This window comes from Balaenoptera borealis, assembly GCF_965194805.1.
Source record: "Balaenoptera borealis genome assembly, chromosome: 3".
In the NCBI taxonomy this organism is placed as follows: domain Eukaryota; kingdom Metazoa; phylum Chordata; class Mammalia; order Artiodactyla; family Balaenopteridae; genus Balaenoptera; species Balaenoptera borealis.
This window is the reverse complement of record NC_138866.1, coordinates 112962449-112977194: the sequence shown is the minus strand read 5'-3', so window position 1 is coordinate 112977194 and position 14746 is coordinate 112962449. Positions and strand designations below refer to the sequence as shown.

The 14746-nt window shown below is 52.0% G+C and overlaps 1 protein-coding gene across 1 annotated transcript in view; it reads right to left on the bottom strand.

Moving 5' to 3' along the window:
* ANKDD1A (ankyrin repeat and death domain containing 1A) overlaps positions 1-13532 on the bottom strand; it is a gene marked incomplete at its 5' end in the record, with an annotated part of 39593 nt that extends 26061 nt beyond the window's left edge. The window contains 5 exon segments of the mRNA XM_082388225.1: positions 1750-1848; positions 6796-6894; positions 9190-9295; positions 13341-13366; positions 13368-13532. Of these exon segments, the coding sequence (XP_082244351.1) occupies positions 1750-1848; positions 6796-6894; positions 9190-9295; positions 13341-13366; positions 13368-13532 (495 nt within the window).
* Between the last annotated feature and the right edge of the window lie 1214 nt (positions 13533-14746).

Here is a 14746-nt window from a genome sequence, read left to right as displayed (position 1 = left end):
CCAGACAGGCAGGACTGGACAGGAGGGCCCTCAGCTTGAAACTGGGCTTGGATCCCACACTCTGGGCTTGGATCCTGTGGCCCATAACCTAGTGGGTATCCTTCACTGGGAGCTGTCAGACATTTCTACCACTGCCAACAAGATCCTAGCAATGGTATAGGGCAGACCTCCTGTGTGCCATGGCCCTTTTTGTTGTCTGGTGAACACGCATCTATTATCTTACAGTTCTGGAGGTCAAAAGTCTAAAATGGGCTGGGAGGGCTGCTTCTCTTCTGGAGTTTCTAGGAGAATCCATTTCCTGGCCTTTCCAGCTTCTAGAGGCTACCCGCATTCCTTGGCTTGTGGGTCACATCACTCCGACCTCTGCTTCCTTCAATCACATCTCCTTCTCTGATTCTCCTGCCTCCCTCCTTCTTTCCCCTAAAAGGACATGTGGGCACATGTGGATAATCCAGAATAGTCTCCCCATCTCAAGGTCCTTAACTTAATCACATCTGAAAAATTCCTTTTGCCATGATAGGTTCTAGAGTTCACAGGTTCTAGGGATAGGGATATGGACATCTTGGGGCAGACAGTATTCTGCCTACAAGAAAAGAAAAACAATGATATTGAAATAGAATTATCAAAATATTAAAACCCAAATTTTTTATCTAGTAGCATATGTGCTTTACTGATCCATTAAACAACAAGATCTACTGAAAGGTCTAATAACTACCGCCATGATTTCAAAGTAATCATGAGCATAAACAGTATTTTGAGATAACTGCAAAAACTGTAATGTGATATGAAAAGAGCTACATTTTGTCTTAGAGACAATGTCACAGGTAATATTAATTCTACCTGCATTCATCATGGAAAGAAATGCTAAAATTTCAAGCAGAGGGCAGTTTAAAAAAAAAAACTGTCCTTGTTTTCCCTTCAAAGCTCATGGATCCCCAAACTCTGTCTCTCTAAGGACCAAGGTTGAGAATTCCTGGCTGAAGGTATTTGGCCCAGAAATGTTTGCATTTTCATAAGGGCCACCAACCCCCTAAAAGTTGAGACACCAGTTCAGGGATTCTGGGCACTCTTGACTCCCTGGGGCTCTCCTCCCTCAAACCATAGCACACACCAGTGAGCAACGGGGCACTGCCAGGGTCGCTAACGTGCCAGGCACTGGGCCAGGTACTTTAGACACAGCACCGCATTTACTTATGCCTCAGCTCAGAGGTGGGTACTAGCACCCCTATTTCCAAATGGGAAAACTGAGGCTCAGGGTGGTAAAATAACTTGCCCAAGGTCCCAGAGCTTGGTAAATGGTGCTTTGCTCCTTCTACCTGGCCATACTGAGCACAAGGGAGCCGGGGCCCCGTGGGAGGGAGAAGGCCTTACCTTCTTCTCATTTAATCTTCTGAGGGTGCTACTTTAATTCCTCTTTGTGAACAAGATGCTGGCCAGAGGACTGGGGACTGTCCCAACATCACAGAGTGGTAAAGAGTAGGGGGATCAGAAGCCAGGGGCTTTCAATGCTGTGAAAGAGGCGTCCCCAGGCCCTTCTCCCAGCCCCAGTGGAAGTAGTGAGGGTCCCAGCTTCACAAGGCTGAGCTCAGCTGGGGGGTCAGGACGGTTCTCAGAGGGTCGAGGCAAGCTGGGGCAGGCAGAGGCACGTGAGGGGACAGAGGGGCAGTGATGGGGACGGGCAGCAGCGTGGGGGCAGCCCTGTGCAGCAGGAGCTAGAGGGGGCAAGGGGGCCGCCAGCTGAGGCCTTACCTTGTTCTTACAGTGGATCTTGGCCCCGGAGTTGACCAGGATCTGGAGGATCCGTAAGTGGCTGAACCAGGCAGACAGGAGAAGCACATTCATCCCAAACTCGGGGAGAGGACATGGGGGAGGAAGGGAGGGGACTGTGAAGAGGCGTGGCTGTGCCACCTGGGCCCAAGTGTGCTTTGCAAAATCGCGCAACCATAAGGGACCTTAAGTGCCACCCAGGCTGGGGAGCTCTGGGCTTTAGGAATTTAAAGTCCAGGAAATTGTCTTAACCAGAGGCTGATACACTATTGCAAACTTTTTTCCCCCCAGTTTTATTGACAAATAATTGACATACATCACAGTATAAGTTTAAGGCATACAGCATGATCGTTTGATTTACATATATTGTGAAATGATCACCACAGTAGGTTCAGCTAACAGCCATCTTCTCACATAGATACAATAAAAAGAAAGAAAAGAAAAAAGGGAAAAAGATTTTCTCCCTGTGATAATTCTGAGGATTTACTCTTCCAACAACTGCAAACCTTTGTGGGGATACCAAATAAAGCTTAAAAATAAAAGAGCTGCCATCTCCTCTCACCACCAGTTCATAAAGATGGACCGTTTTACCGCAAAAAATTTGGAAGGAGCTGATCTCAGAGTATACTCTTTCCAAATACAGCTTCATGAAACATACACTGCATTGTTCTAATTTTCTGATTTGCTGTGACTGGTGAAGACCTCATCCTGGACTGGCGTTTGAGAATCAACTGTTTGAATCTCCTGCAGCACATCCTGCAGGCAGATGGCTTAGGTCTGCACACATGAAGGGATGGCATCTCGCCGCTGCACAAGACAACCACTGCACCGTCAAACACTTCTCACTGTGAGAGAAAGTCCCTGAAACTGAAAGAGAAAGTGAAAGTCCCTCCTCATGCTGAACTGAAATCTGCATCCCTGTGCTTTCCACCCTACTGGCCCTTTGGAGCAACTGAAAATACATCTAGGTCTTCTTCTGATGGCAGCCCAGATCCTATCTGCAGGATGCTCTTCCTCAACATCTGCGAAGTGTTTCCAGGTCACCAGAGCCCCTGCACTGACCTCCACCTTCGTGGGGTTCTGCATCTGAGGGCAGCCTTCATCCCCACCTCTACTGAGTCTTTCCTTCTCTGTGAAGAGCCCCCCCAAGCCTCCAAACTCACCTCCCAGGATGCACTGACAGCCAGCCACCCTCTTAGAAGTGGTTTTTCTCTGTCCTTCCTTGAGTGTGGTGGGATGCGGCAGGGTCTGAGCAGAACAGAGGCCTGGGAGATCATCACCACCTTCTGCCTACAGGCTGCACTGGCCTCCCTCAGCCTTGGACAGCCCCAAAGTTTGTCTCTAAGTTGGGCGTTCAAAGACCAGAACATATTTTCCCACAGAAACAGGGTCATGTGTGGCTCTGGGTCCTCTGGTGAGGCCAATGGCCTGTCATTCATAGGATGAGCTCACAGGGTGACCTGGTACTGATGGGCCACAGAACCTCCCCACAAGCATAAGAAGCAGGCTTGCAGTGGGAAAATGCTCCCAAGTCCAGCTGGGAGCAGAAATGCAGAGCCCACCTCAGGAAGGTCTAAGGGATCAGTGTCCCCTGATGTGTCCTCATCCCCAGCACACTCTAAGCTGCCAGAAGAACAGGGTTGGCCTAGTCCTGAATCAGCCTCAATTTCACAGTCTGGACCTCTGGGGGAAAGGGTGCCTCACCCCAGCACCTGCACAGAGCACCCTAGTCACAACCGCTTCCCCACTTGGCTCCACAAAGAGCTTCTGGGGGGGTACCAGGAAAAGGGGTCTTAGTGGTTGGCACCAGAATCCCTCTTAGGGACAGAACTGGGTTTGGGTAAAAGCTGTGACAAGTGGTTGGCATGAAAGGTGAAACCCAGAAAGAACTGACTGGGCATCATGGCAGGAATTTGGAGGCAGGGCGGGGATGGTACAGACAAGGACAGCACTGAAAGTGGGGCAGGGAAAGAGGCCAAGCCCAAGACAAGGAAAGGACCAAGGGACTTTAAAGAACAGGAATGGCATAGAGAACAAACTTGTGGTTGCCAAGGGGGAGGGGGGAGGAGGGAGGGATGGGCTGGGAGTTTGGGGTTAGTAGATGCAAACTATTACATAAAGAATAGACGGGGCTTCCCTGGTGGCGCAGTGGTTGAGAATCTGCCTGCCAATGCAGGGGACACGGGTTCGAGCTCTGGTCTGGGAGGATCCCACATGCCGCGGAGCAACTAGGCCCGTGAGCCACAACTACTGAGCCTGCGCATCTGGAGCCTGTGCTCCGCAACAAGAGAGGCCGCGACAGTGAGAGGCCCGCACATCACGATGAAGAGTGGCCCCCGCTTGCCGCAACTAGAGAAAGCCCTCACACAGAAACGAAGACCCAACACAGCCAAAAATAAATAATAAATAAATTTTTAAAAAAAAGAATAGATGGACAAGGTCCTACTGTATAGCACAGGGAACTATATTTAATGTCCTGGGATAAACCATAATGGAAAACAGTATAAAAAAGAATGTATGTATATGTATAACTGAGTCACTTTGTTGTACAGCAGAAATTAACACAACATTGTAAATCAACTATACTTCAATTTAAAAAATAAATTTAAAAAAAAGAAAAAAATAAAGCATATGGTAAAGGAAAGAAAATAATAAAGAACAGGAAAGTCAAAGACAGGATTTTAGGATTTTTACATTGTTTTTGTGTGTAATGTAAATCCCCTCCATCTCTTATTTTGGAAAGCCTGCCCCACATCAAAGTGTGTGAATGGGGTCTCTATGGAAAGTGGGGAGAAGGACTGTGGTCCATGTTAGGGGTGATGCCAAGGTAGAGACAAAGGACTATGTGCAAAATTTCAAGAGGACGGCAAAAACTGAGCAGAAGCTGGAAGTAAGAGCCAAGAGTGACCACAAGAATTTAAGCCCTTCCTCCTGAAACCTTGGGAAGGTGCTGGACCCACCATAGCACCTCAAATGGGGACTAGAGTTGGTCTCAGCTAGAACCAAAGAGGCCAGGAGACCCAGCACTGGCTCAGAGCTCAGCCACTGGTAGAATATCAGTAACTGTGGGCTGGCTGGAGGACGAAGGACAGAGTCCAAGGGGAGAAGCCCACAGGAGCTTGGGAATGAAAAGGGTCAAGGCTCAAGGCTGGGGGAGGAGAGTCATGGGAGACAGAGCCTCTTGCCAGTGGGAACCCCAAGATACCTCACTGGCCTAGTTCCAGGAACTATCTAGGACAGAGCCCTGTGGCTTTTCACTAGAGACTTTCCCCCCAACAACAGGATTTCCCTTCTCCAGTGTCTCCTCCACCCTCCTGTTATTAAAGTAGGCATGCCTACCAGCCTTCTTATTTTTCAAAACGTATTTATTGCTGTTTGCAAAGGAAACAGAGAAGATTTGTAAGTACCCTCTCTTACTATTCTCCCTCATATCTTCTTTTCTCACTCAGTCCCTCAAGGAAGAAATAACAGAGCATGGTGGTGATAGTGAGGGTCTTTTTTTTTTAATTAATTAATTTATTTATTTATTTTTGGCTGCGTTGGGTCTTCCTTGCTGCACGCGGGCTTTCTCTGGTTGCGGTGAGCAGGGGCTACTCTTCGTTGCGGAGCGCGGGCTTCTCATTGCCGTGGCTTCTCTTGTTGTGGAGCACGGACTCCAGGCGCACGGGCTTCAGTAGTTGTGGCACATAGGCTCAGTAGTTGTGGCTCATGGGCTGTAGAGCGCAGGTTCAGTAGTTGTGGAGCATGGGCTTAGTTGCTCCGCGGCATGTGGGATCTTCCCGGCCCAGGGCTCGAACCCGTGTCCTCTGCATTGGCAGGTGGATTCTTAACCACTGCACCACCAGGCAAGTCCCAACAGTGAGGGTCTTTGTGGGCAAAAGGCTGATGCAAGAAGTTCCAGTGGTTTATTGGGACACTCAGACTAAGGAACCCATACACTCTCCTTCCAGGGTCATCTCTAAATGAAGCCTAAGCAGGAGCAGGGAGGAGATGGGGTGAGGGAGTGAGGAGGCAGGTGTTGCTGCCCCACTCCCAGCCCTGACTTGTAATCAAGCCCCCTTCGTGGTGGAGCCTCAGAGCAAAGAGGAGTCAGGACAAAGAAAAGTATTTCCATGGAAGCTAAGTTTCTGCAGAGAAGTTTATAATTTTTAAAAAATGTATCCCTGGGGCTTCCCTGGTGGCGCAGCGGTTGAGAATCTGCCTGCCAATGCAGGGGACACGGGTTCGAGCCCTGGTCTGGGAGGATACCACATGCCGCGGAGCAACTAGGCCCGTGAGCCACAACTACTGAGCCTGCGCGTCTGGAGCCTGTGCTCCGCAACAAGAGAGGCCGCGATAGTGAGAGGCCCGCGCACTGCAATGAAGAGTGGCCCCCGCTCGCCGCAACTGGAGAAAGCCCTCGCACAGAAACGAAGACCCAACACAGCCATAAATAAAAAATTAAAAAAAAAAAAAAAAATGTATCCCTGCCAAATGCCGTTGTCAGATTCAGCTCTTTACCCAAACCCGTAGGGATAAATTTGTAGACCTTGTTATTATTCTGTTCTCTCTCTTAGCAGTGTGCTCCGTGCCAATTTGCTAAGTAAGACTCTTAGTCTTTATCCAGGTTATATGGGTTAGTGTTTGCCAGGGCAGAGCCCTGTGGCATATCATGAGAGACCTCCCTCCCGATGACTTTACTAATGAGGCCTTTGTCAACCCACCCAATTACCTGTTCTACAGCCCATATCTCTCCCTGTTCACATGACATCACGAGGGACTGAAAAGGCTGAGAACTGAAAGGCCCTTGAAAATGAAGAGATCTTTATGACTGTGCAAAGGGAAAGTGGGATTGGTACAGTGACTTTGGCCCCTGACGACTTTGCCCCCTGCCCAGCCTGCACCTGTTCATCTGTGTATCAGTGACGACCTCGGCACTGACAGCTGGCTCATAGACCCAGAATGAGTTCTGATGCCCCTGCCCCACCCTAAGACAGACAGGAAGACGGACACGCACACACAGACATGCCTGCGTGAGGGGACCCGTACCGCATCCTCATCATCCACAGCAGCCTCGTGTTCCAGGAGCAGCCGCACAGCCTGCTCGTGCCCTGCGCCCGCGGCCCGGTGCTGGGCCACCCTGCCCACCTGCCAGGAGGGAGAGGAAACCTGTGAGGCACCAGCTGGCTGCCCGGCCCACCTCGCACAGCCTCCCTCCCTCCCGGCCAGGACAGCTGGTCTGCGGGGTGGAAGGACCTTTGCTGGCTCTGGCGACCAGTCGGCTGGGGCCAGAGCTCTGCTCTGACCCCCTCCTCTTCCACTCTGCAGCTGCTGAAATCAATGTAGTAAAACACCATGTCTAGATCCGTCTGTTCCCCACCTAAAACTCTTCCCAGCTTCCCACTGTTCTTGGATCAAACTCCTAAACCTTGGGCCCATGAGGCCCTGCGTGGCCCGGCACTGCTTCTCAGAAACGCCAGACAACATCCTGTCTCTAAGTCTGTTCCTGTTGCTCCCTCTTCCGGGCAGCCACCTGTGTCTGAGGATTATTTTCCAAGTCCCTGAGGAATCCTGAGTGCCTGGGTTCTGTCCCCTCCTTCCTTCAGAACAGGGCTGAAGGGTTCTGACCTACCCCCCCACCCCCAAACTCACTGTCAGACCGACCTGGCAGTTCACCCTGGTCTCTGGCCCTCAGCACATCTGAGCAGGCCTTGGGGAAGCCAGCCTCCAACCCAAGAACCCACTTCCCTCCACAGTTTTCAGCATGTGATGGGGCAACAAAAGAAAACACTAATTTTCTGTGTGGTCTCTCTGGGGACGAGCTGTCCCCTCCTTTCCCATGCTGTCCCCTCTGCCTGGAAACACTGCCCTTTTTCACTGGCTCCCACAAAAATGCCACTTCCTTGGGAAGACTTCTGGCCGAGAGGGCCCCTCTGACGCCCACATGCTCTCAAATTGTGACAGTGGGAATGAACTATTTGTGAGATACTCTATTTACTGTCTGTTTTCCCCCACCAGACTATCAGCTCCAAGAGGGCTGGGACCGTGTCTGCCATGGGTTCTGCTGTCCCCATCACCTAGCACAGTGCCAGCACAAAGTAAGCCCTTAATACTTATTGAACAAATGAATCATTCAACGAGTAAATGAATGAATGAATCTGGCATTAGCAACCTATCATCCATAAGATGCAAGTCCAACTTGCAAGTCCATGTTTCCTTGCCAGTGCTTGTCCAGGAGATGAGACCAAGGCTCCAGTCACCAATAATGTGCTGTGTGACCTAAGGTGACTTGCTGCCCTCCTCTGTGCCTGCCTCCATCTATAAATAGGACTAATCCTCCCTGCTCTCCTCCCCTCTCCAGGGGTGAGTGAGAACCACTAGGAAACAGGTAGATGAGTGCTCTGAAAACCAAAACACACCAGACACACCCTAGAATTCCTGCTACTATTGCTGAGCCCTAGGCAGGCTGTGAAGACCCAAGTTGTACCCCTGTCACATCAAACCAGACAGAGGATAACTGCTGCAGTCAGGAATCCTGCATCCAACCCTTTCAGCCTCCACTGACCTCTCACCCAGGCCCTGGCATCTCCTCTAAGATGCTCCTGACAGCTAGAAGCCCCAGCACATGGAGAGGCTACCCCACGTGGTACCCAGGCCAGTCCCCAGTGTCCCCAACCAGAAGAATGGCTTTTCCCTCTGCCCTCTTCTCCAGCAGGGCTGTGAACCAGCCCACCTGCACCCTTCCGTGAGGCCGCGTCAGCAGTGCCTGGCCTGCTTCCCCACCAGGCCAAGGGCAGGCCTGGGCCCACAACAGTTTTACACACCCAGTGGGCACAGCGGGCCCTCAGAGAACTGAACTAAATTGCTGCCTCAGGGACCTGGCGGTCCAGTGGTTAAGACTTCGCCTTCCAGAGCAGGGGCTGCAGGTTGGACCCCTGGTCGGGGAGCTAAGATCTCACATGCCTTGTGGCCAAAAAACCAAAGCATAAAACAGAAGCCATATTGTAACAAATTCAATAAAGACTTTAAAACAAAAAACACTGTAAAAAAAAAAAAAATTGGCAACTGACACATCAGCCTCCCTTGGTCCAGAACCCCTGGACTTCTGACCAGAGGCACCAGGCCACCTTTGTCTCTCCAGGTGCCTGTCCCTACCTGCCAGCCTCCAACTCCTGACCTTTGACCCCCTGTCCTCCTGACTCTAAATTTGTTTCTGGGAGGAGCCTTCTGGATGGGTCACAAGGATTAAGAGTTAAGAGCGCTGGAATCCTGACCCTGACTTTGGGCCTCAGAGATTTTGAGACAAAGTGGACAAGGAGGCCAGGGCCTGAGCCTCCCCCAAGTTAACACGTGCCGATGTACCTGCTCCAGGCTCCGTGAACTGTCCCTCCTGTGTGGAGGTGACACTATAGCATTATTCCCAGCCGGAGCCCCTTTACACATGTGATTTCTGGCCCTGATGTGTACTCTCCTCCCGATCAGCTCCTTCATCCTCCCAGCGTGGTTCCGGCGGGCAGCCTCGTGGAGCTGCCTCTCCAGAGGAAGCACCGTGGGGACAAAAAGGGGTGCAGGATGAGGGCGGAGGACCCCCGACACTGTGTAAGGAGGATCGGGGAACAGCCCCTCCCTGGCCTGAAGTCTCCTAGGCAGGGGGTCTTCCAGCTCAGAATGGTGGGTGGATCCCTCTCCTCTTTCTTAATGTTGGAGACTTCCCCAGACAGGCTGCTTCTCCTTCCAACGCAGCTCATGTCCACGTGACCAGGACTCGGCAGAACCCTAAAGCTGGGAGACCGTGGGCAAGACCATCCACAGGAGCCAGGTGTGTGCCCCTCCCCTCTCAGAGGTGCCCCGTCATCCAGTTTTCCTGACTGCTATTGCTGTTCTTGAGGAAGGGAATGCAATTCATTCCCATTGGAGTCGATAACCACCTTTTCCATGGCTCCATCAGTGAAGAAGGCAGCCAGGATTTACTGAGCCACGCACTGCGTCAGGCCCGGGCGAGGCCAGAGGCGCGTGTTCACCCGGCTTCTTTGTCCTGGTCCCTCCACCTCTTCTCTCCTCATCCCCAAATCCTAAGCAGCTTTCGCCTCCCGGCTGTGGGGCCTCACTGATTGCCTTCTCTGTGGTCTCTGCACTCCTCTCATCCTTGTCCCTGCGCCTTCACCTCAGTCTCAGACTAGAAGGAACCTCCAAGCCCCCCTTCCGGCCCCTTGCCATGGCCAGCGGTGGGCTCAGAGGGTTGGTGGCCAGGCCAGGGGGACTCAGGCCTGACGACGTGGTCCAGGGCTCATCTCACCAGACCCCCATGCTGCCGTCATCCTGACTGCTCTTGGCTTATAAGGATGTCCGGTCTCTTTGGCTGGACCTCAAGCTCCTTAGGGGCTCTGGCCACACCTGACACTTGCCAACCCACCCACATTTCACAGTGGGCCCAAGGCTGAGCACATGGAGGAATCCACAAAACTCTGCTTCCATGAGTGACACTGAAAATCCCCAAGCTGACAGATGCCTGTCCCCCCTTCAGAAAGGCTTAGATACACAAGCACAGGGACAAATATTGGGCTGGCCAAAAAGTTCGTTCAGGTTTTCTCGTAATATCTTACAGAAAAACCCGAACGAACTTTTTGGCCAATGCAATATTAGCTGGCCCTTTGCACAATCAGTACAGGACATGCAACTTGAGGTTTTATTGTTGCTGAACCTACATCCTGCACATTTGGTCCACTGCGAATGTCCAGACCCAGCCCCTCTGTGTATCCAGGGACAGGTCGCCAGTGTCCTGGCAGGGAAAGCTAGGATGCATTAAAGTGACAGAAAGCCAGCCATCAATTTGTTTTTTCCAGATAAATTCCACGTGGCTTTCCAGATACAGGAAAGGGTTTGGGGCTTTCTGAGGCCTCATAGATGCAACCTATGGACCTCAGAGCTGCTGCCCTCTGGCTGAGCCATTTCCTGGCTGTGTGACTTAGGTTACTTAATTTTTCTGTGCCTCAGTTTCCTCATCTGCAAAATGGGGACATGAGCTGCCCTGCAGGGTTATTGTAATGATTGGATATAAGTATGTGAAAAGCTCCTAGCATGGTATCTGGCAAATAGTACCATTGTCATCATCACTATTATTCCTCCAAAACAAAGGGTCAGAGAATAAATTCTGGCGGCCAAAGACCTGGGGGGGGTGGGGCTTCCTTTGTTCAGGGTTCTCTGAGCCAGTGAAGCCCCAACCAAGGAAACACCCTCCCTACCCGCCTCCCTGCACTGCTTTTCTCTACAGCACCCCTCACCACTGGCCTATGCTATATTTACATACTTATTAGCTTTAGTGTCTGCTTCCCCCATTATAATATAAGCCCATGAAGGGAGAGATTTTTGTCTGACTTGTGAACTACTATATCCCAAAATTCAGGCCCTGGCGTATATTTGCTGAATGAATAAGTGACACACAAATCATTAAATCTCTTCAGGGCTTTTGAACTATATAAGATGTTGCCCCAGTTGAGACTCATTTGTTCCCTGGAAAACCAAACCACAAGCTCAGGTAAATGGCAGGAAAGAGGTGTACGAGGGGGACAGGGGGAGCTTCATGTCAATACTTCAGGGGAGAGGGGAAAACATCTCCTTCCAAGTGTGGTCCCCATTGATGGCGCCACCCTTCCTCACCCCCGAAAGGGTCTGCCTTTCCTATAGGGGAGGAGAGGGTCCTTCTGGAAGAATCCCTCTCAGATCTCAAACATCTCTGGGAAGCAACTGTCCTGAGCGTTCCTTTCTTTAAACTCTTGGACGAAAACCACCATGATCCAGGTTCAGCAAAAGATCTGGCAGTTCAGGCGTAAGCTTAGGGAAGCTGGGGTTTAGTACCCACACTGCCACTTTCTAACAGCAGGAAACATCCCTCTTGGGAGCTTCAGTTCCGTTGTAGAATCAGGGGAGGGTGAAAAAGTGATCTGTAGAGATCCCTACCAGCTCTGACTCCGTTTCTCTTGGCGGAAGCCTGGAAGAGTGGCCTGGTTTGTGCTGGCAAACAGCCAAGAGCCTGAAGGAGAGCATGGAGGCCCTGGAGAGCGCCAGTGAAATCAACTTCAGTCTCATCTCTTCCATCCATCTCAATTCATGCATCCTCCTTCTGGCCACAACAGACACACACTGCACTCTGGCCTCTGAGCCTCTGCCTATGCTGGGTCCTCTGCGCAGAATTCCCTCCCGCACACCCCAATGATCCATTGCTGCACATTCTTTAAGGGCCTGCTCAAGTGATATCTGCCCCAAGCAGAACCTGTACTGCTTGAAAGACTTAGCACCTGATAGAACCCCCACTCCCATCTGCATCCCACTGAGGAAAATGGCACAGTCCTTCTCTCCCTTTACCAGGCAGTGCAGCCAAAGGTCCCCCATGCTGGCTGATGTCCACAGGGATGCCACTGACCGGCCCAGAGGCCCTAGCAGCCAGGCACACTCCTGGAGGGGGCTCTGAGGTGCCCTCATCCCCCCTGCAGCACACCGTACCTCCTCCACTCCCCATCCAGCCCCGACATTCTCAGGGAGCCGGGACCCTCAGCATTTCTACCACTTTAAGGCTGTGTGACCTTGGGCAACTTGTTTAACCACTTTGTGCCTCAGCTCTCTCTTCCGCAAAATGGAGATAACAGTAGGTCCTACCCAGAAGGCTGCCGTGGAGATCAAATAAAGTGCCAGCCCCGGCTCAGTCTGGCACACAAAGTTAAGTACCCAATAAAGGATCGTATTACCATCTTCTTTCGAGCTAATGTCTCCTCCACCCAAGCTCTCCGCTCCAGGGCGGGGAGCACCCCAAGTCCCAGGTGAGCAGCCAATGTCCCCTCGGCCAGGTGCGAGTTCCTCTCGGGGCCACGAAGAAGCCCAAGACGCAGGTGGCCACGCGGACCGCACAGAGTGCAGGCTCGGTCGCCCCCGCTGGGTTGCGGCGCATCCTCTCGGCCTCTACTCTACCCGCCCGTGTCTCGGCCCCCAGCCCGCGGACTCACGGCCCTGGGTCTCCCACGCCAGCTCCTCCTCCATGCCGCCGCTGCGGAGCTCCTCTGCGTTCTGCCTGGTCGCGAGCGGTGCATCCGCCCGACTGGGCCCAGGAGCTGAGGGAGGGGGAGCTGAGCTGGGGGTGAGGACGAGGCTCCGGGAGCGACGGAGTGCAGGCAGGCGGCAGCCACTCCTCCAGAGCCCTCGCCCCTCCTCGGCTCTTGGGTATGATGCGGGCGCAGCTGCTCCGACCTCCCGACCGCCCCCCATCCCGGGCCAGACTGCGGGTCTCTCTTGGGGCTCCCTCGACCAGCCCACGGCCCAGCGGTTCGGAGCCACTTGGGGCTCCGCAGGTCCCGCTGGGCTTGTCTCCTCTGCGAGCTGTCCCAGCCTCCCGGACCCGGATGCACGACCTCCCGCAGGCCCCTGGCTCGCGACTCGGGAGCCTGGTCTGGCGCCCCCAGGCGCTGAAAGTCAGACCCCAAGCACTTGGGTGGGCATTTAAGGAACAGTAACCTCCACAAGCCTGCAGGCATATGAAGAGATGGTCAGATTTGTTCATGATCAGAAAAATACAAATTAAAATGACAATGAGATACCACTTACACCGATTAGACTGGCAAAAATTAGAAAAACTGGAAAATGCCAGATGGTGGTGGGGAATGAGGGGTGTCATGGCCAGGTGCACTGCTGGTGGGGGTAGCCTGGGGCAGCCATTCCAGCAGAGAGTCTTGGCAGTAATGAGGGAAACTAAACACAGCGAACTCTGACCCTAAAAGCCAGCTCCTTCTCTTACAGGTTCATCAGGGAACATGTAAGAGGATTTTGTTGCTGGGTTGTTGTTTTGTGGTTACTGGGAGCTGGAAGCAACCTAAGTGTCCACATTGGGGGAGTAGATGGATAGGTAAAATGTGGTACTACTATGCAACTACAGATGCAAGGACCACGTGTATTTACAGCAACATGCATTGAAACACCAAGTGCTGAGTGGAAAGAGTAAAACAACCAAATGAGACCTAAAACACAATACCAATAAAAATGCTTGCACACAAAACAACACAGATTTGCAAAGGTACATACAGTACAAACAAAACAATACACATTAAACATATCAGAATGGGTTGTACTTCAGACCCTGGGGGATGTCCATGTCTTCTCTTCTTTGCCTTTTAGGCATTTACAGCCTCTTTAGATTTGGGGATAGTGGGGTCCCAGGCATCTCTATCCCAAGGCAAGAAGTCATTACTATTTCTTGTGGGATCAGAGGAGGACAAATATCTTTCAGTCATTAGTGTAGATCAGAAAGGCTTCCTGGAGGAGGAAGTACTTGGAATGGCCTTTGAAAAATAACATAATGATAATAGCTAACAGTTAATGAGCCCCACGGTAAGACTTTGTGTGGATTATCTCATTTTGTCCCCCAAACCACCCTATGAAATGGACATTATTACCACCAAATTATGGGGGAGGAACTGAAGCACAGAGAGGGTAAATAACTCTTCCTACCCGCCACAGTAAGTGGTGAAGCCAGGGTTCTAACCCAGCTGGTCTGATTTAAGAGCCACGGCATGAACATCTGGTAGGTGGATAGGACATTGATGGAGCCAAACCTGCAGACAGCTGGTGGTTGGTCACTCTCCAAGCCCTGGCCTCCCTGATGGATGCAGAGGTGCCAGGGAGCAGTTGGCTGGCACAGCTGCCCAGCTGCCATCCTTGATGTCCATGGCCCTGAACCAGCAGAATGAAGTGACTGCTGCTTTATCATCTTCCTCCTGCAGCCACTGCTGCCTGGAGATAGCCTGTGTCTCCACACTTTCCCTGGGGCACCTGGAGGTGAGACCCAAGTGACCATGAGTCAGCATTAGAGAAATCCTTGGGAAGTGGGTGACAGACAGAAGCCTGGCTGTCCCTACCAGACCAGCCGCCCTGGCCCAGGCTAGGCCACACCCATCCAGTGCTTCCAGGTAAACCCAGAAGTTTCTATGGGCTTCCTCTAGGAGGCCTCCCCAGCCTT